The following is a 24731-nucleotide window of genomic DNA, read 5'->3' as shown; positions in this document are numbered from 1 at the left end:
CAGCGGTCGCAAGTGCAAACGATATTCGCACACGGGGATTGGATCAGTTGACATTTGACGGCGCGCGTGTTGGCACGTTTTCGGGGCCTCTTCCACGGACTCATGGTTAGTCCATTGGGTCGTCGAAAGTGCGGTACGCAAAGTTGAGCACCTAGCACTACGCTGGGCATTAAGTATACGCGGCGTTATCTTGATCCGCTCGATTGCCGTTGTCGGGTAATTTGATGTGCGTTGATTGTTCTATTACGTTTATTATGATTGAAATTGGGCATTGTTCGGCGGATGAATGAATGAGAAGCCCCACACTCGAATCTAAATTGAACTGCAGGAACAAGTGAATCAAAGTGAAGGAAATTACCATTATTAGTGTCGATCGCCGTCGCTCCGATTGCCATCATTAAAGTGTGTGATTATGTTTTCGGTCTAGGTGTTAAATATTTTTGTTTGTTTGCTCTTCTAGTGCAGCAAAGCCGCATTTAATGGCTGTTTGTTGGGGGCAGCAACTGGGCAAACAAACATGTTGTATAATGGGGAATTTAGCACTGGATGGGCACAGCTTTCATTAGCATGTCGGAGTGCTAATTTGGTTTTATAGTTCAGTGCGATACAAGGGATGTGCCCGGAATAGAACATCTGTTGATGCCGCAGCTTTCTACAGACGGCTTACGACTTACAATGAGGTACAGGTGTCTTATACGATGTCACGCTGTTTCCCAAGTAAGCAATTACCAAAACACTTCTCAGGGCTCAGCTTTCTCAGCTTCAGCAGCAAAGCGAATTGAATTCACACATCGCACCATAAGTGATTTATTGCCCGACAAAGGTAATCAATCAGGTTTTTTTTTTGGTGTGAGGGCTTGAACGAAAGCCCCAAATAGCCAACAGTTGATATTTTAAGAAGCTTACTCTACTCGTACACAGTTATGTAAACACAATTAGAATGTTTTCGAGCTCAGTTTAATCGGTTTTTATTCGTGCCTCGCGCTGTGGCTAAAAATTTACATTTTTACTACTTGAATGTGGCTGATTTTCATATTACAACGAAAGCCACTAGCGTGCCATGATATATGATATGTGTGCGGCAAGATGCGTAATTATTAATTACGGCACAGTTGAGCCAGCACTCTGACCTTTCGTGGTCCGCTGCTGACCGGAGAGTCACTGGAGCAGATCGCGTGCCAATGACGTAGTGCCTCTGTTTCCTGCTCACTTTAAAACTTTCAAATTCAAAGAGCCCGATATGGGCAAAAGCGTCAATCGAAGGCAACGAAACGAAAGCAGTCCGAGAAATGCTTTCCAAGAAGGCGACCGTGAGAGGTGGGCGACGTGGTCGGGTGCAACCTTTTAGGGCCACATCGCCGATAAGATACAAATTTGTATCTGTAGTATCAAGTGCGACTTGCTGTTCACCTGTGTGCGGCTGAAGAGCTCGAGCTGGTTTATCTGTGACGGCGATAAAATATAACAAAAAATGGGACAAAACTTCAGATTGTTTGTTTATATAAACAAATACGAGAGAAATATATGAAGTGTGCGTAAAAAGGTAAAGAAGAAATCAGTCAGTTTTATGGGTGCACTCTGAGTTGGGAAAGTGAATTTCCCACAAAGTGATAACAATTTGCGGAGTAGGCAGACAATAAACACCTAAATAAAATATTATTAAACGGTTAAAGAGCAACTTTCAAGAAAGTAATCACCTCTATTAAAGCAAATAAAGATAACTGGTGCTGGCTTTCACATGATTTAGTTTATTTTGATTTAAAAGCTCAAACTCACGCGGCCAGCAGCAACAACATTGTGCAACTCAAGGTTTAAATGTGATTTAAAATTGTGTCAACCAGTACCCGCAATCGCAGATTGCGACCATTCAAAATGATAGATATGAAAGCGGCCCCAGCATCAGCGAACCAGTGCGAAATCCAACAACAGTCGGCGTTCAAAATGGTTTTATGATACAGCGACTAGCGAATAGCAACTAGCAACAAGCAACTAGCAACACACCAACTGGCAACTTGCAACACATCAAGTGTCAACTAGCAACACGGCTGCAGCAGCCACACGAATTTCCCACAGAGAGGCCCTCCCTCAACCTTCCAAATGACGGACAATAAAGACGCCAGCCAGGTGCTGAACACCACACCCGACCAGGTGGTCACCAGCCGCGCCCCACTCACCGGCCTAGCGCCCTTGAGGCACAGCCAACTCTCTGATAGCGGAGCGGAGAGCTGCTACGAGGGCGACGAGCAGGCACGGCTGATCCGGTCGTCCTCGTCGCGGGCCCACAAGTTCATCATAATACCGGCCACGCCGGGAACACCGCCGGGAAGCGGTGCGGTAGCAGGACCACTTCCCTTCCGCCAGGCCAGCTCCACCACATCGCTGGCGGCCATGGCAGCTGCGCTGCACAAACAGTCGCCACTGCGCCAGGCGTCGGTGCGAACCAGGCCCAGTTCGGAAGTATTGCAACCTGGTCAGGTGCTGGCCCATCAGCCAACGGCAGCAGGATCCACCTCCACGGTGACCTTCACCATTGACGACTGCGATGAAGAAGGTGCGGCCATTCCTGCTGCAGCTTCAGTTCCAGTTCCCGTGACCACGCCCGCCATCTCACCCACGCCGGCTACCCTGACCTGCACCACCACCACCACCATGGCCGGGGATTCGGTGGCCGTCTCGCCGCTCAGCATGGAGCTAAAGTCGCGGTTAGGCAGCCATCACAGCAGCATGCGCTCCGTGGTCTCAGGTTGGTGACCCTCAAACCCTCGCCCGCATATTGAGTTTCCAAGTGCTCGTATGTAATTGCATGTACTCAATTGCTTTGCTTGGAAACGCCTCTTAATCTTTTAATTACACGAAATACTTGAACAGGTTGTTGATAATGTTGTCCTACTAATAATTAAATGTCTGCCTTTAAGTTATTCATAATAAGCTATATAAATCGAACAGCTAGCAAATTTAATTTCAAATTGACCATTTTAACTATAAAATCCGTATGTAGAATTATTAATTATGATATTGATAGGCAATGAAGTACCATATGATTGTCTCCGAGAAGATCTTTTACTTGTTACTATTATAATGCGCTTATCTATCCAAATCCCCTGCAGGTTATCTTCCGGGCCTAAATGACAGTAGCGGCAATCTGGTTGGAGGCGTATCGATGGCCACTTCCGGATTACAGGCCCCCAATCCGCTCTACATGCAACCACAGGCCTCGCTGAGCGGCAGTTCCTATCATTTCCACGAACTGGCCGGCAACCAGATCTACTCCGATGTGACCTCCGTTCGCTCGCTGGCCTCCATTGGCATTGGGTCGACGGATGGGCGCAAGCTGGTTATCCGGCGAGTGCCCACCACCGCCAACGAGCTGTTCGACATGGTCAATCCGCAGACGCCACCGTAAGTGTTATTCGAATCGCGAATTCTTCAAAATCAGTACTCAACAGCCTGGAAGTAAAGAAGCGCGTTTTACTTCAAATCACTTTTTTATTGAAATTTGTGCTAGCAGTTTCTCTCTGTGTATAGTTAGGGCCATTAGCTTGACAAAGGGGCGGCGATAAAACGAGCTAACATTTGTGGCAAATTTGGCCAGCATTTGGCACCTTAGCATAGGAATAACATTGTTGAGCATTTGGCAAACAGTGGATTTTAACACCCTTGTGGCATCTTTGGGCGCGGGGTCCACATGATTGCCCACCGCCCCCGAAACGTGCCGATCTCGCATCAGCTATTTTTAAGCAACGTTCCTTAACGAGATCAATAGATCGGTTCGATCGTTTTTGTGATTTATCTGTTTGTGTTGGCCATTCCAATTACCACTCCCCATTGTGTGCTCCATAAACACCGGGACTGCGGCCAAAACCCGGCTGAAAATTGCCGGACTTGTAGTCAGTAGCGCGCTAGCCCACAAGCCGATCAGTTGCCACTCCCAGTTTCCTCCAGTGCCCGCGTCTCCTGCTCCACGTATCCTTGCCATCCATGGATACCTTCATAGTTCAAAGACTGCACTAGAAGTAACTCCTGAATACAAGATTAGAATAAGCCAAAGGAGTAAGCCAAAGTCGAGATGCCGAACCGCCAGGACTACGATGCCCAGTCCTCGAAGCACTCGGAGCAGTCCTTCTTCCGCTTCAACCGGGTGGCCAAAGTGTAAGAGCCCAGGGGAAAAATTCCAGTTGCATAACGTCTCGAATCAGGCCATTAAATGGTGATCGTGTGATTTGTTTGCCATAAACATTAGCGATAAAGCGCTGATTAAACATGAATGATAACTGGATTGTTAAGTAGACTGTTTATACCCGACTTAGCACTATTCCACAAAGGATAGCAAATATACGTTTTTCTTCGATATCTGCCTATATATAGTGCTACTGTGCTACCTACAAAGTGTTGATATATCAAGAGTTTTTGAGTTTTTTTTTTAATAATATGTAATATCGGTCAATTTGCTGAACAGAAACTAGGATATAGATTTATTGGTCTATTATTAAAATTAACTTATCATTAAATATTACAATGCAGTGATCCACAATTAGTACAATTCGCTATAGCTAAACACATGTGTATTATTAAAAGCGCCGTGTTGTCGACATGCAACGCACAACTGCATGTTTTCAATATTTCCCCGATTTAATCAAAACACTCAAATGGGGGAAAAACTGACACGAACGGCTGTTTAAATCGGCGACACCTCCACCCACACCACCAATTGCCCAGCATTCTGCAGCCATCCATGACACGATCAGATCACCGGATCAGATTCTCGTCGGCGGGCACAATGCAACGCCAGTTGGCACCTCCAATGGAATGGCCAGACCCCAGTTGGTGGGTTCGGGTCCGTGTGATTACTGCAATTAAGCCATTTGACGCATCAACTAATTTATATGGTTATTTCTGAATCCTCCTTCTGCTTCTCTTCTTAGACCCTTGGGGGTGGATGACGATGACAGCTACATGGACATGTCCGATGAGACGGCACACCTGAAGCCTCGCCAGCAGCACTGGGCAAACAAGATGCAGTTCGTCCTGGCCTGCATAGGATACTCGGTGGGTCTGGGCAACGTCTGGCGATTTCCCTACATGTGCTACAAGAGTGGCGGTGGTAAGTTCCCATATGTACAAAGCTATAAATTGAATAGCATTAATGTATATTTACGATAAGATTATAATGGTGATTTCTATAGATATATCACACATAATTCTTTATTTAATTACTAATTTGGCTGAGCTATACTTGCACCATACTATTTATACGCTTATCTGTGCCTCCGAAAAAGATCTGCGGTTCAATTGGGAATTAAGAAAGGGGTCAGTCGTAGGCAATTCCGAGATTTTCCGGGTAACGCTGGGCGGAAGTGCCTCGTGAGAGTCCAGCAAGTGACTAAGAGTGCCGCCAAAAAAACCTGCACATGCGATAAGGCAGATATTGAGATAGTTACTTTGATTTCGTGCGACGGCACCGGGAAGATATGGGGGTTTAGTTGTTTGTTTTAGTTGCTCTAAAAACATTTGACAATTTTGCACTTTAAGCGGCATTTCCGCTGAAGCGTTTAAAAGCCATAAATTAAAATTTGTTTAAGCTCAGAGCAGCGGGAACAGAGAATAGAGCGGTCACTGTCATCATTTGGCCGGTGTTTCTCGATCACGCGAGCTCGGAGGCCCGCGTCCATCTTCATTTGCACTTGGATACCCGGAGCTGGGCCCCTGCTTAGCTTGCCCGTTTCTCGAGGGGATCGGGCATGGAAATGTGGGCGTAATGAGCTGGTGTGACAGTGTAGAAACGGGCACACGACCTCCTGCTAATGACGCGTACAACGATAGACAGTAGTTTCAGGCCATTTGCATTTGCTTAAGTCAAATATTTATAATTAATTTAAATTATTTGCTTAGCTGCTCTCCTCCATGGCTACACGTACATATTTAAATGTTTTGCTATTCGTTGTTTACAGGTGTTTTTCTAGTACCTTATTGCATAATACTGTTCATATGCAGCATTCCGCTGCTCTTCATGGAGCTGTCCGTTGGCCAATACACCGGTCGAGGACCCATTGGGGCCCTGGGTCAACTGTGTCCACTGTTCAAGGGTGAGTAAAGGTTTAAAACTCAATTTATTATCATTACACTTAGTTATCATTGGTCTAAGCTATCAAATTTATTATATCTCGCTCTTACTTACAAAGCTGCAAACGGGTCGTATACGTAATAATTATCAATATATATTACGTATGCAGCCTGTTGTCAAGACCAACGTTTGTGAATTCGGTCCGTATGATAATGGTATATTCTTATAAATCTTATAGGCGATTTAAATTGTTCTTACTATTATTATACATAATTTGCACACTCCTATTGCGTCATTTGTAATTTGCAAATGCGTCATGCTTTTCATAACTTTGAAAAACCCCCATCAAAACAATTGAAAGCCAGGCTTGCCCAACCACCATGACAAACATAAAAGAGGGCTCTGGGATATGACCAAGTCCATGGCCAAGGTCAATCCCATATTTAGCCAGCTTGTCGAGCTCTATTTTGCGTTGTGATTTACACCTGGTAATCACAACCGTAGTCAGACCTCTCATTCCGATGCTCCACTTCCATACGGACGGAAGCTAATTAGCTGGGCCATTGTGTTGTGGAGGTGGCGTGAAAACCCGAAGGCAAGCCGGGAAAATGCCCCCATCCACAGGCCACCAAGATCGTCATTACTGCATACAATGCATTTAGCTGTTTTTGCCATTGCCAAACGCTTAATTACTGTCAATATTTTGCAAACAAGCCACGCCCACGCAGAGGCAAGCTAATAAATATTAATAACGTGTAAAAACTATTTAACCAAGATTGGCGAGCGACTTCGAACGGATCCAATTGTCGCCGTATGAGGCCGGCACATGGCCAATTATGCAGATGAGTGCCAGTCTAGACATGTGATTCCATACGAAACCGGTCCGACTATCATCTGGCCTAATTAAGTCTAATTTTTGCGTATGCTCAGCTCATTGCAATTGGCAATGCCATAAAGTTGAGCTGCAGCTGGAGATTCCCGACTGATTTGGGCGAACGGGGTTACTTACCGATGGCTTCTTCTCTGCCTTCTCAGGAGCCGGACTCGCCAGCGTGGTCGTCTCGTTCCTCATGTCCACCTACTATAGTGTCATCATAGGCTACTCCATCTACTACTTCTTTACGTCGTTCAAAACGGAGATGCCCTGGATCGACTGCAACAACAGGTGGGTTTTGTATATATCCTATTCCTTTATGGTTCCATCTTATGTGGATTTCCATACATGATTTCCAGGTGGAACACGCCGGATTGCTGGGTGCCACAGCGCAAGGGGATTAATGCCAGTGCGCCGGACACATCTCGCACTCCATCCGAGGAGTTCTTCGAGTAACATATAGCAAACTTTTATAAGTTGTGGTCTTATATTCATAATTTCCCTTCCGTAGAAACAAGGTCCTTCAAATCAGCGGTGGCCTGGAGTATCCGGGCATGATGCGCTGGGAGCTATTCGCCTGCCTAATCTGCGCCTGGCTAATGGTCTACTTCGCCACGTGGAAGTCGATTAAGTCGTCGGCGAAGGTGCGCTACTTCACGGCCACCTTTCCGTTCGTGCTGATCATCATCCTGATGGTGCGCGCGGTGACCCTGGATGGAGCTGCTGAGGGTCTGCGCTTCTTCTTCCGTCCCAAGTGGTCGGAGCTGAAGAACGCCAATGTGTGGATCAACGCCGCATCCCAGAACTTCAACTCGCTGGGCATCACCTTCGGATCCATGATCTCCTTTGCCAGCTACAACAAGTACAACAACAATATCCTGCGGGATACCGTGGCAGTGAGTGCGGTGAATATGATCACCAGTCTCCTGGTGGGCATCTTTGCCTTCTCCACGCTGGGCAACCTGGCGCTGGAGCAGAACACCAATGTGAGGGACGTCATCGGTGATGGACCGGGCATGATATTCGTGGTCTATCCCCAGGCGATGGCTAAGATGCCGTACGCTCAGCTCTGGGCGGTCATGTTCTTCTTCATGCTGCTCTGCCTCGGTCTGAACTCGCAGTTCGCCATCGTGGAGGTGGTGGTCACGTCCATACAGGATGGCTTTCCGCGGTGGATCAAGCGGCACCTGGGCTATCACGAAATCGTGGTCCTGTTCGTCTGCGTCATCTCATGTCTCTTCGGAATGCCCAACATCATACAGGGTGGCATCTACTACTTCCAGCTAATGGATCACTACGCCGCCTCCGTGACGATCATGTTCCTGGCCTTCTGTCAAATGATCGCCATTGCCTGGTTCTACGGCACGGGAAGGCTCTCGAAGAACGTCAAACAAATGACCGGAAAGGCGCCTTCCTTCTATCTCAGATCCTGCTGGCTAGTCTTGGGACCCTGCCTCCTCTTTGTAAGTCACACCGTGCCTAAACTATGTAGAATTCATCTAAAAGCATGTAATTTTCGCGAATGCAGGCCATCTGGGTGTTGAGTCTGATCAACTACCACGAGCCCACCTACCACAATGGACGCTATACCTATCCGGACTGGGCCTATGGAATAGGCTGGATGTTCGCTTCATTCTCGCTGATCTGCATACCTGGATATGCGGTTATCAACTTCCTGCGCTCCACTGGAGATACCTTTTGGGAAGTATGTTGCTGCTAGCATTTTCCCAGCCCCATTATTAACCCGATGTTGAACTCATTTCGCAGCGCATCCGGAACACGCTGAGACCCAACATCTACGAGTGCAAGATTTGCGGGGAACACCACTGCGAACACGACTTTCCGGAGCAGGAGCAGTTCATGCTGGCCCAGGAAATGGCCACCGTGTACAAGCCCACGAACCCACACCTGCTCCATCTCGGCCAGAAGTGCGGCTACAACGCCATGCAAGCCTCACCCTCACATGCGGAGGCAGGAGGACCATGTGGCCAGTAACTGTTAGGAACCTTTCCCAACAATAGCCATTTCCGAGTATTTTTAACGAATCACTTTTGTAAGTTAACTGCAGAAATTAAAGTATTTAAATAAATTCTAGAGCGAGACTATTGGATTAACGATGTTAATTAACTTATTATAATATATAATACAATTTGGGACAAACTAAAATATCAGTTGACATTACATATCAATGACTACAGCTTTTGCACATATTGATAGAGTACATCGAACTCCTCTAGCTTGGGCACGGCATTAAAGGTGCTGCGAGTGCGACAGTACTCGGCGTAGATAGTTAGACTTTTGCGAGGAACGACCGGCGGACGCACGCTGAGATAGGAGTCGGTGCCGTAGTCACTGAGTGGTCGCAGGGTAATGCCACGCATAATCTTGGCCAGCTCCTGATCGCGTTGAGCAACGGCTGTCTGAGCCGGCCTCGCACCTCCACTGGACAGCTTGCCCATCTGCACGTACTTCTTATAAACAGCCATGCTCTGCTTGGAGGGCGGATTGATGGTGCACCCATAGATTTCCTCCATCGAGGGCAGACCTGTGGCCAGAGTGGCGGCGGCTGGTTCGGTCGATTCCGTCTGGTTTGCCTCTTTCTCGGCAAAACTTGCACTTAACTCCTCGTCACTGGAGCTATCGTCACCCTCGCTGGAACTTGAGGAATTGCTGTTCATAGAACCCGTGGAACTTTGCCCTGTCATGGAGGGATTTTGACGGGCCTTCCGCGATGTCTGAATCTGCCTCTGGAACGGACTGAAATTAGTGCGGAATGTGGGCATGTATCGCAGTGCCAGCTGGCTGATCTCGAACGCAATGTGCTCGCTGAAATCAGTCCACTTGAAGGACTGATGGTAGTTGGAGTAGGCATCGATCATTTCCAGGCCGCTGCTGTGAACGCGAAATAGCTCCTTGACCAGTTTGTTGGAGTCCGCACACGAATAGGGTAGGCACTCGCGAACCTTGTGGCGCACCCAATCGGTGATGGCCTTGCTATCCGCTCTCGGCACGAATGCGTTGTGCATGTCGTAGTCCGTCTGTAGCTCCCAAATGGGTGGACCCTCTGCATGAAAATTATATTAAATAATTTAACTTAAAAATCAAAGAGTTTAGTACTCACGCTTTGTCAAACTGGGTTTGTATATGCCCAAGAACAAGTTGATGCTGTGCTGCTTCTCGGTGTCGCTAAACGTGTTGCTGTAGTACCGACTGAGGGTCTGCATCACATCGCTACCCTGAGATCCCCAGGGTGCCGTCTTCCGGTATGTCTTAATCCGGTGCACCAGCTGCGACCCGCCGTATTGCAAGGCCAGTGTATCGCCGTGCTCCTCGTACAGGTTTTCCAGCATCGTCACGCAATCCGAGTCGAACTCCAGCTTAGCGGATTTAACAAAACCCAGACGCTCCAATTGGTGACCCAAAGCGCACTTTCCAATCGCAAACTGAGCCGAATTGGTGCGATCCAGGCAGTCTACGCAGTTTGTGCGCACAATCCCAGTCTGCAAGCCGGGCTCACTTCCAGCCGCCTTGAAAAACATACCCGTCATTTGGACAATACTTTCGGCATGAATGGCTAGTTGCTCCATGACGTTGCCTCCGCTCAGGCGACTTTGTCGCGCCATATCGAAGTGGATGTGCTTCATGCGGTGCGGTGGCGGCAGGAATTGGTTGAGATAGCGGATACTGTACTCCAGCTCCTTGGAGATGATCGACTCGTGCTTGCGCCGCTCCCTCTTCTTCACCAGATTGAGCATAATGAGCGGCGCACCATAATGGAAGAGCAGCCGTTCGAAGTGGAGCGACGGAGTCTGCGCATATGGATCGCAAATGTCCAATTGAATCTGCGGCTTGGGCACCATTTTGCTGATATCCTGGGACCAGTGTGACGGTATGGAGCCTCGCATTTGGGTGAAGGCGCAGATTCTCTGACCATCGCTGACGATCTGTTCGGTCTCCACCTCATTGGCCACGTCCCCTTGAAAGTTGGCTCCACGCTTAAGGAAACGGGTACCGGCGAAGCGTGAGCTCCTGCGCGCCACCAGGCAAACATTGACGTGCCGCCCAAAAATGCTGATGCAGGATTGGCTGACAAACCCGTGAGTAACTTCTAAAAGCCAGTCCTTGAGCATTATGCCTTCCATGGGCTGCAGGAGATAGGCATTCCAGACAAAGCGCTTGCGGGAATCGGTGCGAAACGCGTAATCCACACGCTCATGGGCCTTGTCCACATTGCTGGTTAGCGTATTCCAATCGGGAAGCGGTTCATCGCGGTCGAGATCTACCTTGGCACCAACGTAGCGAGGAGCGGACTCGTTGTACTGCAGCGTGCGCGTCAAATCGTAGGAGTATGAGAAATAGAAGTTGCTACGTAGGTCGATATTCTGAAACATCCGCTTGTAGCGATCCTCGTGCGGATGCGGTGGTCGTTGCGAGGTCACCTCGTTCACACGCACCATCACCGTGTCCTTAATTGTGTAGACCAGGTGGCGGCCGATGTGGGCGCAGCATTTGCGCTTTGTCACCAGCAAGAGGTAGTAGCCCTCGAGGAAGCGCACAAATCCGAGGACCCCGTAAGCGGACGTCACCTTGGGCGAACCGGTAAGGGAGGCGACAAAACGTCGGATCTCCAGGCTGTTGAACTCGTTGGCATTCTCCTCGATACTGAGCCGGTTGTGGGCAAGTCGGTCTATGGTCAGGAGGCGGAACCGAGTCTCCCGATTGTTGCTGCCCACCAAATAGAGGCGCTGAAAATGGCGATATATGTGATTAGTCAGAAAAAGCTCAGCTGGAGGTGATTTCTTACCGCTCGTGTCTCATAGAGCACTACTTTTTGGATGGAGCTTATCAGGGGATTGAAAACTATATTCGGATTATCATTGTTCATTTTTCTCAGCTTTTCCGAATTTTTTTTGTAACAATTTCTCAGGCCGCTCCCACATAAACAACAAACAGCTGATCAGCTGTAGTTGGATATGCGCAAAATGACCAGTGTTGGCAGCGTGAGAGAGAGTCGATTAATTAATTTTGTTTTGATACAATCAAATGTAAATAACATTTTATTCCATCATAAAACATATCAAAATATGCATATTCATTACAAACCAATTGTATACCTTATTATTACAATAACTATAAATATGTTAGTGTATTTTATCATCTAACAAAATCGTTTTGGTCCATTTTAAAGTAGTGTATCTCAAGTGTTTTTAAAGTAGTGGTCACTCGTGTAACTCGAGGATATGTCTACCAAGTGTTTTTCTCTGCTTATAGGAACTGGCACAGTGAGGACACTTAAAGGTCCTTTCGACGCTGTGTATGAGCTTGTGCTCCTTGAGAGTGCTGCTCAGCCGAAAAGTCTTGGGACAGTGGGAGCAGCGAAATGGACGATCTGGTGAGTGCAGGCGACTGTGTTCCTTGAGGTGCTGCTTGAGAGCAAAGGCCGTGGGGCAGTGGGAACACTTGAATGGTCGTTCACCAGTGTGAGAACGGAAATGGTTTTTAAGGTGAAACCTCCTCGTAAATGTTTTCGTGCACTTGGAGCACTTGAACGGTCTTTCGCTGCCATGTGTGCGGATGTGTCGCCGGAGATCGGATGATTTAATAAAGGTTTTGGAGCACTCTGAACACTTGAATGGCCGTTCGCCAGTGTGAATTCGCTCATGCGACTGCAGAGTGGACTGCTGCGCAAAGGTCTTGGAGCAGTGGGAACACTCGTAGGGTTTCGATACATTGTGGGTCTTCATGTGCGCCTTGAGAGTGACCCTTAGTCTAAAGTTCCGCTTGCAGTAGGGGCATGGGAAGGATTGTCCGTCCGTGTGAGTTCTCATGTGCCTCAGCAAACTTCCCTTTCGCTGGTACTTCTTGTGGCATTCGCAACATTCGAATGCAAACTTCTTGCTGTCGCTTTTCCCATCGTCATCAGCATCGGATGCAGAATCGATCCGCGCATCTTCGTCTTCCGAAATCTCCCAGTCTTCTTCTTCGAGCAAGGCGCATAAAGCATCCTCGATGCCTTCATCGCGAACTTTGCAGTAGAACTGGTGGCTTTTCTCACAAGTTTGCCTAATCCCATACGCGCTCTTTGCGTCCTCAAAGCAGGGTAGACATATCATTTCCGAAAACAAATCGCCACGTTTGACCTCGAATCCGGTGCACTGCGCGATCATCTCGGCAATGGAAACTCTAGTCTTTCGTCTGGCGTCAAATATGTTAACGAGTTTATCCGAAATATCCATGCAAACTCTGCAGATTTTCGCCATTATCCCTGTAATAAACAATACTTAATAAGCTGAACTTTATGAGGGACAATATCACTTACCTGATATATATACTAAATCACTTTATGTTTTTAATAGCTTATAGCTGGAAAAACAATCATTTATAGTTTAGGAATCCTTTTCGTGCAACCCAATTAATTCAAAGGTAATGCTCTTGCTTTGTTTAACAATTCAAAATAATAATAAGCAAAACTTCACATTGTGCACAGTACACTGGGCACCCTATGCTCTGGGCCATATGCTAAATCGATTTATTATCGATGTTCGAAATTCAAATTAAATATCAAAATTAACATTTTTGAAACTAAGGTTTTGTCTTCTTAGTTATAAACTTTATTAATTCGTTTTATGATGCTTAAGAAGATGTTTACATATATTAAAAAAATGGATTAAACAAATTTTATTTAAACAAAGGGATAAAGCTATAAACAAAGATAAAAATATATAATATAAGAATATAAGTCCTTATAATGTTAGTTTCATTGCACGTACTCTTAGGGAGTAAGAAATTTAAATCCGTGTTTGAGCACGTGATTTTTAAGACCAGTTTTGTGTTGAAACAGTCTTGGGCACTTGGGACACTTGATCAAATTGGTGTTGTGGCTACGCATGTGTCGTTTCAGATCGTTTTCAAATGCGAACGACTCGGAGCAAACAGTGCAAGTGAACCGTTCTCCAGAGTGACCCAGCATGTGCAGGTCCAAATCGGACTGCTGCTTAAAGCACATCATGCAGAAGGAGCACCTAAAGAATACTTTCGGGGGAGAGCGTTTGTGACACTTATATGGTGGCACGCCCTTCAGGGGATTTTGGGTTGACGAGGTGTGCTTAGTCGGGAAGGATTCGTGAGTCTGAATGTGCGTGTCCAGAGCAGAATGTGCTGCAAAATAGCTAACATCACAGTGGAATGTTGTCTTACTAACTTTTTGTTCATCACTAAAGAATTTATCTTCGATGGGCTCCTCTTTCACATGGAGCAGCAAAGGAGTTGTACCGGAGTAGTCCGGCAATATGCACTCCGCATCCTCAAGTGGTTCTTTCTTTACTTCGTATTCCCGTATTTCGAGAACATCTTTCTTTATTGGTCTTTCTTCGCAGAACCCTGTGACTTCCTTCTTTATATCCGCTCCCAACTTCTCTAGATTCTCTTCCATTGCTTGGATATCCAGTTGGTCACTTTCCCGAGAGGATGTCTTTGATCTGAAGGCAATCCGCGCATCCACGAGGCACAGCGAGCAAACTGTTTCAGGAAGGGAGTCGCCCCGCCGAACGGGTAGGCCAGTGTAGTGGGAGACTACATCCACATTGGACAGCCCGCTTTCCGATGGGCCATCGAAAATGTTTATCACAAAGTTCGATCTTTTCGTGCAAATGCGACATGTTCTGTTTTTCCTAAAATGTAATACTGTTAACTCATGCAAAAGGTAGTAGCTTTAAAAACCAACAACTTACCAAATATTTCTGTTTACCATATTTAACAGCTGAGAAAAACACAAACCTGCTGGGTCACCCTGTGGTGGTCAGTCCAAGTGGTGGTTGCCAGTATAAAAAGGAACCACATTCACATACGGAAAATCGGATTCTTGGGTGCCACTGAATATGTTTATCCACGATTCCGATTTAGATTGCAAATGCGACACAAGGCTACCATTGCCCTGAAATTAAATAAGCATTACTTACTCCAAATCAAATATAAACAAAAAAGTGCTTACCTTTTTTGTTTACACTTTTAACAGCTGACTTGACTCAAGTGCAGTTAATCTTTTATAGTTATCGATAATCTGTTATTAAGGTATCGGAATATTGCTCACTTGCTAAGGATTCCATAAAATAAAAACAAATGGACTCTTCGACGACAACGGGTGAGGGAAGTTTCCTGCGAAACAAGATTCGGGAATATGCCAGGGATCACCGTGTTGAGTGCCGCATGAAGGCGAAGGACTCGTTGCGCATTGGACTTGGACAGGTTAAGCAGGAAGTGGCGGCTCTTGAGATGGGCACTAAGGACGTCATTGGAATGGCCAGCAGGATCAAGCGGCGCAAGCACGCCACCTCCGAGGATCTGTGCCGCTTGTCGCTGGGGTTCCTCCAGAGCAATGACAACATCAATGCATTCGCAGCTATTCCTGGCGCCATTCAGGTCCTGGTTAAGGAGCTCACTGGTAACAAACTGCACCTTCATTAGATTTAGTTTTATACAGAAAGATGGTCTCGACTTTCAGGACCGCACATTCAGCGACAGACAGATGCCGTGGAGTGCTTGTGTAATCTTTCCTTGGGCGAGGCCCATGTCTCCGAAAAGATTGTCACTTTGGCGGGCAGCTACATGGTCACCTACCTTGATGGCAAGGCCGAACGCCTCAAGCGCAGTTGCCTGTGGACACTGGCCAACATTCTGGGCACATGCGACAAGGCCGGCAGAGTATTGCTGCAAATGCAGCTAGTACCCAAGCTGTGGAGGCTCTACAGTGAGCCCAGTGGCTGCCAAGAAGATGCCGCCATCTGCCTCTCCCTGGTGGCCACCCACTGCCCGCAGCATGTGAGTGACAAGGATCGAAGGTACATTGCCCAGAACCTGCCTGAGAAGCTCCTCAGCCAGCCCGCCAGCGAGTACTTCATGTACATAGTGCACCAACTGGAAATAGTGAAACAGGAGCACAGGATAGGTGCTCAACAGGCCGAATGCCTGGTGCGTTTCTTTGAAGCCACCTTAGCATCGCCAGCCGACCGGCTGTGTCTGGTCTACGGCGTGCGTGTAATGGCCAATCTGGTGGCCCTAGGTGACCCAAGTCTAATAGGAGCACTAGCAGACCCGCAGAATCTTGTGAAAACCCTAAACCAGCTCTTCGCTCTGCGAGATCCAGATCTCAGCCTGGACGCGATGCGCTTGCTCAAGAACTGTCTGCACTTGAAGGTAGCAGATTCCAACCTGGTACTGCTGGATAGCTTGCAAATATACGCACAGGCTTGTGGTTAAGAATAAGTCTTGTGAATCTCTTTATTGGTCTTGGAGTACATATAAATATAAAGCCACGGGCTTTTGAGTACGCGAGAATGTAAATGAACATGGATTGCCGCTAAGCAAAACTAAATCACTAATGGAAACAGAATAAAATAAATAAATAAATAAATACAATACGGACAAAAACACAGATGCATACAGATGTGGTCAACATGATTACTATTTTGATTGAGCCACCTGCATTAAAAACAGGAGTTTGGAAAACCTAAATATCATCCTCGAAGAGGGCGATTATCTGACGCCTTTTGGCTTCGTCGTCGGCGTTCAGTGCACAGCCCCTGTGGGCATTGTGGTTGTGCACCTCCAGTTCGTAGACTGAGTCAAATTCTAAATTGCACTGCCCGCAGCGGGCTGAGAAAACGGGCGCTGGACCCTGCGAAACTGTGCCAGGAGAGACTGCGGCACGTTGCAGCTTCTCGAGGAACGTGGCCCGCTCCCTGTGCTTGTCCAGGCCGATTCCCAGCGCCGCCTTTCCGCGAATGGGAATGGGTTTTTTCACCGTGGGCGTGCCCTGGGAATGGCAACTTGCAGAGCGCTCAATGGCGTACAGCACGTTGTTCTCCTCCGTGATCGGAGTCGTCGTTCCGCTGGCAAAGTCGAATAGAGATGGTTCCTGCACCGGGCGGGGATCGGGTATATCTATGGGAATTGGCGGCTCAGCTATCTTCTCGCCGTTGGACACCTTTACCTGATTGAGCTTCTCGGCCAGAAGCGAGTCTATGGAATGTTCCTGCAGCCAGGCGCAGGTCTTGTGCAGAGCGAATATCATGCGGCGGATGAACTCGTGCGGCGAGACCATCTTCTGTCGCCTAATCTCGAGCAACTTGGTCACCTCGGTCACAAACGTGACGAACTGGTACTCGACGCAGTTGTCCAGATGCGACTGATGCGAATCCTCGAACATGAAGCGCTTGGAGCATGCCGGACACTTTCGCTCCTTCCACATGGGCTCCGGTATGTTCACCTTGATGTCGCGCAGCTGCAGCTGATCCTGCTCCATGGGATCGTCCTCCTCGAAGTTGGTCTCGGTGTAGTTGTAGCAGTTCTTGTGCTTGCGGAGCAGGGCCGCCTCCTCGTTGTCATCGCTGGAACTGGCAACCGCATAGTCGTCATCTTCGTCGTCATTTTGGACACTGCTCGACGGCAGTTCGCCATCCCGCGGGTGCCTGGGATTGCTATTGTAAGGTTGCTGCTTGTTGAACAGCACGTTTAAGTATTGGATCTTCTGCTCGGCATTGCCGTCCAGCTGGGGAGTCGTCTGATTGAGCAGTCGCTTGTGCACCTTGTCCTTGGAGGACTCCAGTTTGTTGGCGCTGTTGTTCAGCAGAAGATTGTGCACTGGCCTCTGCTCCACATAATGCAGATCCTCCGCCGTGAAGAGGGCGCTCTCCTTGTCCATCTTGTTCGCATCCGAAACGTTGACCCTCTTTTGCTGGTAGAGCTCCGCCAGCTTGAGGCTCAGTGCGTTCTTGATGCACTGCTCCCGGAATGTGACGGCATGCTTGAGATAGGAAATGCACGGAGCACATATGTTGCGTGGCAGCCCATCGTCCGTGGAGTTCTGCGCTCGGTCGAAAGAGGATGCATTTATATAAACATTTATCTGACTACTGGACAATGGAATCACTTACTTTCAGGCCCGTCGTCTCCTCCAGCAGAACGTTTATGGGCTTTTGCCAGTTGAGAAACTCGTTTGTGGAGCCGTGCAAGTACGTGGGAATCTTGGCGAATATCTCGTAGTCTGCGGGGCTGCTGCAGATGCGGCAGATATTGCCCCACGACGTCATGTTTGTTTGCTTATGCCGGAAAAAATAAACAATGATAATTTTCAACACTCGGCGAGTGTTGCCCTACCACTGAAGGTTCAAAACTCCACAGTCCACCCACTTGCGGCAGTGATGCCCAGTTAGCTATAACAGGATTACAGCAAATTTTTTGAATATTAATTTTTATTAGCTAAATACGTGACAGATATATTAACGACTAAGACGATAGTTTATAGCATAAATAATGCTGCTCAAAATAAAAGCTAGATTTTATTAACACCAGTTGGCAACAGTGGCCAACAGTCTGTTAATGCTCTAGATCTAGCTGAACTCGGGGGGTCACACTGGTGCCCATCTGGAATTGCATAAACAAACCTCGTTACTGGAATAAAATCACAAATATGTCGTTTAATATTATGCAAAAGCTGACCATGCAGTGCCTGAAGGCGGACCAACCGCTGATGAGTAAGGGCTTCCCACGAGCCGGCTACAGATTCTAATCGATTCAATCCCATTCAGGCACCGTGCGCAATGCCAGCAAGAAAACCGGCGGAAGTACGAGGAACAAAAAAGGCCATGCGAGGCCCAAACATCGCGGATGGCGCGTCCAGGATGGCCACCACGTCTCCGAGGGCACCATACTGGCCACCCAGCTCACCACGCGCTTCCATCCAGGCCTGAATGTAAGTATCGCAGGAAGTAGATAGCCCTTGTTTATTTTTATTGTTTTTCCCATTGAAAGGTGGGCTTTGGCCGCAATGGAACCCTGTTCGCCATGGAGCACGGCAAGGTTTATGTGACCTGCGAGGCCATCGATCCCAACTGGGACCACACCTGGATTCAGCGGAACTACGCCGGCCGCCAGGGCCAGCCCATCTACAAGAAGTTCTTTAATGTTGTGCCCGAAAATCAGCATCAGCGATTTCGTTTAGTTGAGGAAATCTAGGTTGCTAAATACAAAATTTAAACCAAATGGAAATGAGAATATTTGAATTTTTGGCGATTAACATCGATGTTCTTAACAGCACCTGTTATATTTACATGGCAGCCCAACCGTTTTACAGCACTGTATTTAGCAGTGCTCTGAACCAACTATCGAATACAAATCTCAAATTTAAAATGAATTCAGTTAATAGCCAGTTTTCAATAAAACTTTTTACATTGCGAACTGCAATAACACTTCTTCTTGTTCTTTTTTGTAAAATAACTAAGCTACAATCATCATTAGGTATAATTTGATGCGGTAAAAAGGATGTATGAAATTATGGGCATTATGGCATAAAGATATGTGTCTACAGAATTCCACAGAAAATAGGTGCTCAATTTTTATCTTTGAATGTAAAAACTTATTAATATTTTTGTTGTGAAATTTAATTTAATGGGTTTATAGTTAATAACACGTTAAATTATGTTTGATTATATATTTTCGTCATGAATATAAGCTTAAATTAATTTTAAATATAATAGTGTGTACGTGATATTTGAAATGGTAGTTAGGGGTATTTATTTTCTGGCCGGATGGTATTTCGTATTTTTTGTTATCGCTGCCGGGCGGTCACACTGCTACAACCGCAGCCAACTTCGCTTCTTTCTTTCCTACAATTTTAAAGATGGTGAGTGGACGTCGGTAAATGTGGTGCACCTAAAATGTGGTTTGTGGGCAGGCGAATGATGTGGAATAAAATGAAGAGCTCACTTAAAGTGAAGCAGCATGCCTGCCCACTGACTGCAATGGCCAAGTGAGCACAGCGACTGGAGCAAGTAAACATAACCTCCAGCACGTGGGTGAAAATGATTGAGGAATGGTCAATGAAAACACGTTTCTGTTCTGATCTCCTCCCTTACAGTCGAATATCAAGCGGAAGAAGACCAGGAAGCTGCGTGGTCATGTGAGCCACGGTCACGGCCGTATCGGCAAGCACCGCAAGCATCCCGGAGGTCGCGGTAACGCTGGTGGCATGCACCACCACCGCATCAACTTCGACAAATACCATCCTGGTTACTTCGGCAAGGTGGGCATGAGGAACTTCCATCTGCGTCGCCAGCACAAGTTCAGGCCCGAGATCAACCTGGACAAGCTATGGTCCCTGGTCGGAGCCGAGAAGTTCGCCGAGCTGGAGAAGGAGAAGAGCACCAAGGCTCCCGTCATCGACTTGGTTAAATTCGTAAGTTTCGCCCGAATTCCACACCCTGCTACGCGAACTCTGCTGCCGCTTTCAACATGAAGATACACCCAAGGCGATGGGCGGACAGAATGCGACCGTACAATTGCTCTCACCGTGTAGAGGACAGCCTTTCAGATCAAAGCCAGCAGTTCCTGCAGAGGATGTGCAACCATCCACCGTCTGCTGTAACCCATTGTATTGACTGGTGTTATTCTCATCTCCCCACAGGGCTACTACAAGCTGCTGGGACGTGGTCACCTGCCCGCCCGCCCCGTCATCGTGAAGGCCAAGTACTTCTCCAAGAAGGCTGAGGACAAGATCAAGAAGGCCGGCGGTGTTTGCTTGCTGAGCGCCTAAGTTAAGGTAAGCTTGTGTTCCAAGGCTAGCTGCCTTATCTATTCGTCGTCGAAGCTATGAAGTGCAGTACCTAATTGCCATTGCTTTCCTTGCAGATTCCTCCTCTACAGAAGAAAAAAGCAAGTGGACTACATTCGACCATCAAAAATGTATTTGTTTTTTAATAAATTTAAAAGAAAAACAAGTATCTGCTATTCCGACAAAATGTGGTGTTTACTAAAAGGTATTGGGGCTCGTTTGGCACAAGTTGTTTAGAACTTTGAATTCTATTCCTGCTGAAACTTTCCTTTATATTTTTATAAAGAAATATTTCTATGTTGTTAGTTTGTTGTGGCAAAGGAAAACATATAATTTAAATTAATTACCAAGAAATGGAAAAATTTAAATGAGTTCGAAAATATAAAAAGAGTGCCTATTGTTGTTGTAACAAAAAAAGAACACCAATAGGTGATAAGAAGTAAAATGTATTTAAAGAGTATAACTGAGTCGGTGCACAATATCAGTTAGTCCCTCCATATTTAGCACTATTCTCGACTAGGCTTTTTGCGCCTTTGCAGCTACGGTCACACAGCGCCGGGCAGAAAGCTCGCGGAAAAATTTGGAAGAGGCGGAAAAGTACGAGACGCGCGATATTGCAAAAGGCGGAAGCAGATTACGTGTAGGTCAAGGCCGCAGGGATGAGGGCGACTCCCATCTTTGACCTTGCTGTGGGTGAGGGGGTGCGGCAACCTTGGGTCAAGGACACGACCGAACAAGAGGCACCGAATCCAGGAAACGTAGTCAAAGTGGGGGCATGCCTGAGTGGGCGGGGGATGTTCCAGTGAAAGCAAAGTAACTTGATTATGACCTCTGTGTTGCAGCCAGGAAACGAACTTGTTGACTTCGTAACATTACATAATCGGGAGCCCAGAGTGGGGAGAACTGCTGCGAGATGGCCAACAAAGTGCTGCGAAAGGTGACGCACTGCGTCTTCGACATGGACGGCCTGCTGCTGGGTGAGTGCTGCCGTGCTTGTGTCTGGTTTTTGTGTTAACTATTTGCCGAACAGACACCGAACGCCTCTATACGGTGGCCACCGAAATGATCCTCGAGCCCTACGGCAAGGCATATCCCTTTGAGATCAAGGAGCAGGTCATGGGCCTGCAGACGGAACCGCTGGCCCGGTTCATTGTCGAGCACTACGAGCTGCCGATATCGTGGGAGGAGTACGCACGCCAGCAGCGCGCCAACACCGAGATCCTGATGCGGAACGCCCAATTGATGCCAGGTACTAATACCCGTTCTCGCTTTGCCGTCACGTTTCAGACACGGAGAGGATATACGAGGAGGTCACCAGGCAAATAGCCGCCTCCTTTGGCCGCCCGTATCCGGTGGAAGTGCGTTTCCGGGTAATGGGCACCACGGACCAGCGCTCGGCGGAGATAGCCATCACCGAGTGCCAGCTGCCCATCACCACCGGAGACTATCTCAAACGGTACTCGCAAATGTGCCACGAGCGATTCCACAACGTACCCCTGCTGGAAGGTTAGCACCACGACCAGAAAACTAATCGGCATTTCCCTTATAAATATTTCTGCTTCAATTACTATCCTGTGATCAAAGCCGTTTGTTAATCGTGTGCTCCCTTCCCTCTTCAAGGTGCTGAGCGCCTGCTGCGTCACCTGCACGCCAACAAGGTACCCTTTTGCTTGGCCACCAGCTCCGGCGCCGACATGGTCGAGCTGAAGACAGCCCAGCATCGGGAGCTGTTCTCCCTGTTTAACCACAAGGTCTGCGGCTCGTCGGACAAGGAGGTGGTCAATGGCAAGCCTGCGCCCGACATTTTCCTAGTGGCCGCCGGCAGATTCGGTGTGCCGCCCAAACCGTCCGACTGCCTGGTGTTCGAGGACTCGCCGAACGGCGTGACGGCTGCCAACAGCGCCGGAATGCAGGTGGTGATGGTGCCGGACCCACGACTGTCTCAGGAAAAGACCTCGCACGCCACCCAGGTGCTGGGTTCCCTGACGGACTTCAAGCCGGAGCAGTTCGGACTGCCCGCCTTCACGGATTGAACTTAATGGCTGACGTACTTTTTGTAGCTAAGAGATGCTATTGCTGTAATTGGAAATCGATGTACCTACCAAGAAAATGAATTTAACTGTAAATGTTATCCGATATACACGTATACGTATGTGTGCACATAGCATTTGGCTTTGCCTTTATTTTGTGTCTTATCTACATAGTTTCCCAGCGTAAGTTCTATTTGCCAACCGCTTCTAGGTTTTTGTGTATGTCAGGAGCAGCCTGGTTGGCCAGGGAGAGGGACACCTCCTTGCCGTTGCCTGCGGACATGGGAATCGATGTGGGGGAACCTAGCAGCACACATTATGCTCATCTACTTACCATAGCGGGCGTATAGCCGTGGCTGGACGCCAGAGCACTCGCGCACGAGGATCGGCAGGTCGGGATTGCTCTTCTTCAGGTTCGGATAGAACCTTTCCACGTATTCCCTGTAAAGGAACAATGCTTTAGGAAATTATATAATTTAAAAGCGGAAAATGTCAATTTCACCTGGCTCCCTTGGAAGTGTCTCCTTTGGGATCCAGTATGATCCGCAGCTCCTTCAGTTTTGGAGTGAAGCTGGCCAACCGGGACAGAGTAATACGCATTTTGGCACCACTGTTGCGATTTTGAAATGTTCAGGAAGTAAGTCTATTTAAATATCGTTACTACACAGGGTTGTCAAATTGTCTTGGATTACATATTGGTATTATTGTTTTTTTTAAAACATTACTTTTGGGTCAAGCTAAAATAACGTCTAACTCACCAGAGACTCGAACCATTAAATGCGTCGTTTGAATATCCATTCCAAAGACAACAACCAGGGATGTTGTCTGGGATGACACCAGGTCAGCATTTGATTTGCCCACATCGATAAGTATCGATAAATGCTTGACGGCCAGTCAGACACTCATTTGTTTTGGTAAACATCATTTGTCTCTGGAAAATATTCAATTGATCACGTATTTGAGCAATTATGGCGTCCGTGCATTGTCAACTGTGGATGGGAAGCGTAAGTAGCAACGTGCATTACCCCAGACACATGACCCTTAAACCCGCATGGCCATTTCAGCTGGAGTCCTACATGACGGAGAACTTTATAATCGCCGCTTTCCGGAAGATGGGCGAAGATCCCACCACGGTGCGCCTGATGCGCAACAAGTATACGGGCGAACCGGCCGGTTACTGCTTCGTCAACTTCATATCCGATGACCATGCGCTGGACGCGATGCACAAGCTAAATGGTAAGCCCATTCCGGGCACCAATCCCATCGTGCGATTCCGTCTCAACTCGGCCAGCAACTCGTATAAACTGCCCGGAAATGAGCGCGAATTTAGCGTCTGGGTGGGCGACCTCAGCTCGGATGTGGACGACTATCAGCTGTACAAGGTGTTCTCCAGCAAGTTCACATCGATCAAAACCGCCAAGGTGATCCTGGACAGCCTGGGCTTTTCCAAGGGTTACGGCTTTGTGCGATTTGGTATCGAGGATGAGCAGAAGTCAGCGCTGTACGACATGAACGGGTACATCGGATTGGGAACTAAGCCCATAAAGATTTGCAATGCCGTGCCCAAACCCAAATCCGAGTTGGGGGGTGCTGTGGGCGAAGGCAGCACAAACTATGGCTATGGAAGCGGTGTGACCGCAGCAGGTGGCACCGACTACTCGCAGTACTACGACCCCACCAGCACCTATTGGCAGGGATACCAGGCCTGGCAGGGTTACTACGAGCAGGCCGGTGCTTCGATCACAGATGCGGCTGCCTACTACCAGCAGGCCATGTCGCAGTCGCACTCTAATCCGCAGACTCTGGCCCAGCACGCCGAGGCCTGGAGCGCACAACGCAGCGCCCAGTACGAGCAACAGCAGCAGCAGCAAACCGCTTCCGCCGCCAATGGAGCTGAGGATGAGTACGGACTGGTGGAGCACAAGTTCGTCCTGGATGTCGACAAACTGAACCGCGAGGCCATTGATGCCGACCGCCGTCTGTACGATGCTCTGGAGAGCTCTAAGTGGCTGCCGATTGAGCAGCTGGAGGTCTTTTAGGATACTTATCTGCTATATTTATAGCTTACTATAATTACAGCTTAGTTATTAACAAAAAATACAAAAGCCTGACTGTAGCGTATATATTTCATTATTGTTTATGGGCCTACTTTTATGCTCC

At 47.8% G+C, this 24731-nt stretch overlaps 11 protein-coding genes across 17 annotated transcripts; 6 read left to right on the top strand and 5 right to left on the bottom strand.

The window, feature by feature from the left end:
• The first annotated feature begins 56 nt into the window (after positions 1-56).
• LOC117138291 (sodium- and chloride-dependent GABA transporter ine) lies at positions 57-9040 on the top strand. Of its 4 annotated transcripts, none has more exons than XM_033300285.1 (10): positions 57-133; positions 1766-2743; positions 3108-3399; positions 4923-5101; positions 5949-6083; positions 7097-7226; positions 7295-7387; positions 7447-8398; positions 8464-8640; positions 8703-9040. In XM_033300285.1, exons 2-10 carry the CDS (start codon positions 2098-2100, stop codon positions 8928-8930), a joined length of 2832 nt encoding a protein of 943 aa, XP_033156176.1. In that variant the 5' UTR covers positions 57-133; positions 1766-2097; the 3' UTR covers positions 8931-9040. The 4 variants fall into 4 exon arrangements, with proteins under 4 accessions (XP_033156176.1, XP_033156165.1, XP_033156186.1 ...); XM_033300274.1 differs by having other exon boundaries at positions 60-226; XM_033300295.1 differs by lacking the exon at positions 57-133 and having other exon boundaries at positions 867-2743.
• On the bottom strand, positions 9039-11914 carry LOC117138307 (polyphosphoinositide phosphatase). Its single transcript, XM_033300316.1, has 3 exons — positions 11740-11914; positions 10057-11680; positions 9039-9999 (listed from the first exon to the last, which is right to left on the bottom strand). Exons 1-3 carry the CDS (start codon positions 11818-11820, stop codon positions 9128-9130), a joined length of 2577 nt encoding a protein of 858 aa, XP_033156207.1. The 5' UTR covers positions 11821-11914; the 3' UTR covers positions 9039-9127.
• A 97-nt stretch (positions 11915-12011) lies between these two features.
• LOC117138313 (oocyte zinc finger protein XlCOF6.1-like) lies at positions 12012-13428 on the bottom strand. The gene is made up of 2 exons (XM_033300330.1): positions 13255-13428; positions 12012-13200 (listed from the first exon to the last, which is right to left on the bottom strand). The coding sequence occupies exon 2, from the start codon at positions 13193-13195 to the stop codon at positions 12155-12157; it is 1041 nt and encodes a 346-aa protein (XP_033156221.1). The 5' UTR covers positions 13196-13200; positions 13255-13428; the 3' UTR covers positions 12012-12154.
• Positions 13429-13523: 95 nt separating this feature from the next.
• Positions 13524-14979, bottom strand: LOC117142406 (zinc finger and BTB domain-containing protein 14-like). Of its 2 annotated transcripts, none has more exons than XM_033306359.1 (3): positions 14926-14979; positions 14666-14868; positions 13524-14605 (listed from the first exon to the last, which is right to left on the bottom strand). In XM_033306359.1, exons 2-3 carry the CDS (start codon positions 14683-14685, stop codon positions 13708-13710), a joined length of 918 nt encoding a protein of 305 aa, XP_033162250.1. In that variant the 5' UTR covers positions 14686-14868; positions 14926-14979; the 3' UTR covers positions 13524-13707. The 2 variants fall into 2 exon arrangements, with proteins under 2 accessions (XP_033162250.1, XP_033162258.1); XM_033306367.1 differs by having other exon boundaries at positions 14712-14868.
• Positions 14980-14982: 3 nt separating this feature from the next.
• LOC117142419 (transmembrane and coiled-coil domain-containing protein 6) lies at positions 14983-16206 on the top strand. Its single transcript, XM_033306379.1, has 2 exons — positions 14983-15375; positions 15436-16206. The coding sequence occupies exons 1-2, from the start codon at positions 15054-15056 to the stop codon at positions 16188-16190; spliced, it is 1077 nt and encodes a 358-aa protein (XP_033162270.1). The 5' UTR covers positions 14983-15053; the 3' UTR covers positions 16191-16206.
• Positions 16181-18110, bottom strand: LOC117142397. The gene is made up of 2 exons (XM_033306347.1): positions 17867-18110; positions 16181-17796 (listed from the first exon to the last, which is right to left on the bottom strand). The coding sequence occupies exons 1-2, from the start codon at positions 18020-18022 to the stop codon at positions 16441-16443; spliced, it is 1512 nt and encodes a 503-aa protein (XP_033162238.1). The 5' UTR covers positions 18023-18110; the 3' UTR covers positions 16181-16440.
• A 217-nt stretch (positions 18111-18327) lies between these two features.
• Positions 18328-18980, top strand: LOC117139349 (39S ribosomal protein L27, mitochondrial). The gene is made up of 3 exons (XM_033301601.1): positions 18328-18466; positions 18521-18684; positions 18744-18980. The coding sequence occupies exons 1-3, from the start codon at positions 18403-18405 to the stop codon at positions 18945-18947; spliced, it is 432 nt and encodes a 143-aa protein (XP_033157492.1). The 5' UTR covers positions 18328-18402; the 3' UTR covers positions 18948-18980.
• A 574-nt stretch (positions 18981-19554) lies between these two features.
• On the top strand, positions 19555-20728 carry LOC117142770 (60S ribosomal protein L27a). Its single transcript, XM_033306960.1, has 4 exons — positions 19555-19614; positions 19849-20166; positions 20395-20529; positions 20619-20728. The coding sequence occupies exons 1-3, from the start codon at positions 19612-19614 to the stop codon at positions 20521-20523; spliced, it is 450 nt and encodes a 149-aa protein (XP_033162851.1). The 5' UTR covers positions 19555-19611; the 3' UTR covers positions 20524-20529; positions 20619-20728.
• A 358-nt stretch (positions 20729-21086) lies between these two features.
• Positions 21087-22708, top strand: LOC117142744 (probable pseudouridine-5'-phosphatase). Of its 3 annotated transcripts, none has more exons than XM_033306929.1 (4): positions 21087-21181; positions 21384-21518; positions 21829-22047; positions 22162-22708. In XM_033306929.1, exons 2-4 carry the CDS (start codon positions 21455-21457, stop codon positions 22572-22574), a joined length of 696 nt encoding a protein of 231 aa, XP_033162820.1. In that variant the 5' UTR covers positions 21087-21181; positions 21384-21454; the 3' UTR covers positions 22575-22708. The 3 variants fall into 3 exon arrangements, with proteins under 3 accessions (XP_033162820.1, XP_033162810.1, XP_033162827.1); XM_033306919.1 differs by lacking the exon at positions 21829-22047 and adding an exon at positions 21572-21790; XM_033306936.1 differs by lacking the exon at positions 21829-22047 and adding an exon at positions 21572-21790 and having other exon boundaries at positions 21087-21185.
• Positions 22692-23241, bottom strand: LOC117142810 (NADH dehydrogenase [ubiquinone] 1 alpha subcomplex subunit 2). Its single transcript, XM_033307024.1, has 3 exons — positions 23074-23241; positions 22906-23012; positions 22692-22844 (listed from the first exon to the last, which is right to left on the bottom strand). Exons 1-3 carry the CDS (start codon positions 23169-23171, stop codon positions 22762-22764), a joined length of 288 nt encoding a protein of 95 aa, XP_033162915.1. The 5' UTR covers positions 23172-23241; the 3' UTR covers positions 22692-22761.
• A 206-nt stretch (positions 23242-23447) lies between these two features.
• LOC117142734 (tRNA selenocysteine 1-associated protein 1) lies at positions 23448-24694 on the top strand. The gene is made up of 2 exons (XM_033306907.1): positions 23448-23575; positions 23636-24694. The coding sequence occupies exons 1-2, from the start codon at positions 23540-23542 to the stop codon at positions 24608-24610; spliced, it is 1011 nt and encodes a 336-aa protein (XP_033162798.1). The 5' UTR covers positions 23448-23539; the 3' UTR covers positions 24611-24694.
• Positions 24695-24731: the final 37 nt, after the last annotated feature.

This window comes from Drosophila mauritiana, chromosome 2L (genome assembly GCF_004382145.1).
Source record: "Drosophila mauritiana strain mau12 chromosome 2L, ASM438214v1, whole genome shotgun sequence".
NCBI lineage: Eukaryota > Metazoa > Arthropoda > Insecta > Diptera > Drosophilidae > Drosophila > Drosophila mauritiana.
The sequence above is the reverse complement of the archived record's forward strand: the minus strand, read 5'-3'. Positions and strand labels throughout refer to the sequence as shown.

Coding starts and splice junctions, on each gene's coding strand:
- LOC117138291 (XM_033300285.1), top strand. CDS start 2,098: ATGACGGACAATAAAGACGCCAGCCAGGTGCTGAACACCACACCCGAC. Junction 5,102..5,948: donor GTGCTACAAGAGTGGCGGTG/GTAAGTTCCCAT, acceptor CGTTGTTTACAG/GTGTTTTTCTAGTACCTTAT. Junction 7,227..7,294: donor TGGATCGACTGCAACAACAG/GTGGGTTTTGTA, acceptor CATGATTTCCAG/GTGGAACACGCCGGATTGCT.
- LOC117138307 (XM_033300316.1), bottom strand. CDS start 11,820: ATGAACAATGATAATCCGAATATAGTTTTCAATCCCCTGATAAGCTCC. Junction 11,681..11,739: donor TGCTCTATGAGACACGAGCG/GTAAGAAATCAC, acceptor CGCCATTTTCAG/CGCCTCTATTTGGTGGGCAG. Junction 10,000..10,056: donor CAAACCCAGTTTGACAAAGC/GTGAGTACTAAA, acceptor ATTTTCATGCAG/AGGGTCCACCCATTTGGGAG.
- LOC117138313 (XM_033300330.1), bottom strand. CDS start 13,195: ATGGCGAAAATCTGCAGAGTTTGCATGGATATTTCGGATAAACTCGTT.
- LOC117142406 (XM_033306359.1), bottom strand. CDS start 14,685: ATGGTAAACAGAAATATTTG. Junction 14,606..14,665: donor ATGGTAAACAGAAATATTTG/GTAAGTTGTTGG, acceptor ATTACATTTTAG/GAAAAACAGAACATGTCGCA.
- LOC117142419 (XM_033306379.1), top strand. CDS start 15,054: ATGGACTCTTCGACGACAACGGGTGAGGGAAGTTTCCTGCGAAACAAG. Junction 15,376..15,435: donor CCTGGTTAAGGAGCTCACTG/GTAACAAACTGC, acceptor CTCGACTTTCAG/GACCGCACATTCAGCGACAG.
- LOC117142397 (XM_033306347.1), bottom strand. CDS start 18,022: ATGACGTCGTGGGGCAATATCTGCCGCATCTGCAGCAGCCCCGCAGAC. Junction 17,797..17,866: donor AGGAGACGACGGGCCTGAAA/GTAAGTGATTCC, acceptor GACCGAGCGCAG/AACTCCACGGACGATGGGCT.
- LOC117139349 (XM_033301601.1), top strand. CDS start 18,403: ATGTCGTTTAATATTATGCAAAAGCTGACCATGCAGTGCCTGAAGGCG. Junction 18,467..18,520: donor GGCGGACCAACCGCTGATGA/GTAAGGGCTTCC, acceptor AATCCCATTCAG/GCACCGTGCGCAATGCCAGC. Junction 18,685..18,743: donor GCTTCCATCCAGGCCTGAAT/GTAAGTATCGCA, acceptor TCCCATTGAAAG/GTGGGCTTTGGCCGCAATGG.
- LOC117142770 (XM_033306960.1), top strand. Junction 20,167..20,394: donor TCATCGACTTGGTTAAATTC/GTAAGTTTCGCC, acceptor ATCTCCCCACAG/GGCTACTACAAGCTGCTGGG.
- LOC117142744 (XM_033306929.1), top strand. CDS start 21,455: ATGGCCAACAAAGTGCTGCGAAAGGTGACGCACTGCGTCTTCGACATG. Junction 21,519..21,828: donor CATGGACGGCCTGCTGCTGG/GTGAGTGCTGCC, acceptor GTCACGTTTCAG/ACACGGAGAGGATATACGAG. Junction 22,048..22,161: donor CAACGTACCCCTGCTGGAAG/GTTAGCACCACG, acceptor TCCCTCTTCAAG/GTGCTGAGCGCCTGCTGCGT.
- LOC117142810 (XM_033307024.1), bottom strand. CDS start 23,171: ATGCGTATTACTCTGTCCCGGTTGGCCAGCTTCACTCCAAAACTGAAG. Junction 23,013..23,073: donor GACACTTCCAAGGGAGCCAG/GTGAAATTGACA, acceptor GTTCCTTTACAG/GGAATACGTGGAAAGGTTCT. Junction 22,845..22,905: donor ACGGCTATACGCCCGCTATG/GTAAGTAGATGA, acceptor CCATGTCCGCAG/GCAACGGCAAGGAGGTGTCC.
- LOC117142734 (XM_033306907.1), top strand. CDS start 23,540: ATGGCGTCCGTGCATTGTCAACTGTGGATGGGAAGC. Junction 23,576..23,635: donor GTCAACTGTGGATGGGAAGC/GTAAGTAGCAAC, acceptor TGGCCATTTCAG/CTGGAGTCCTACATGACGGA.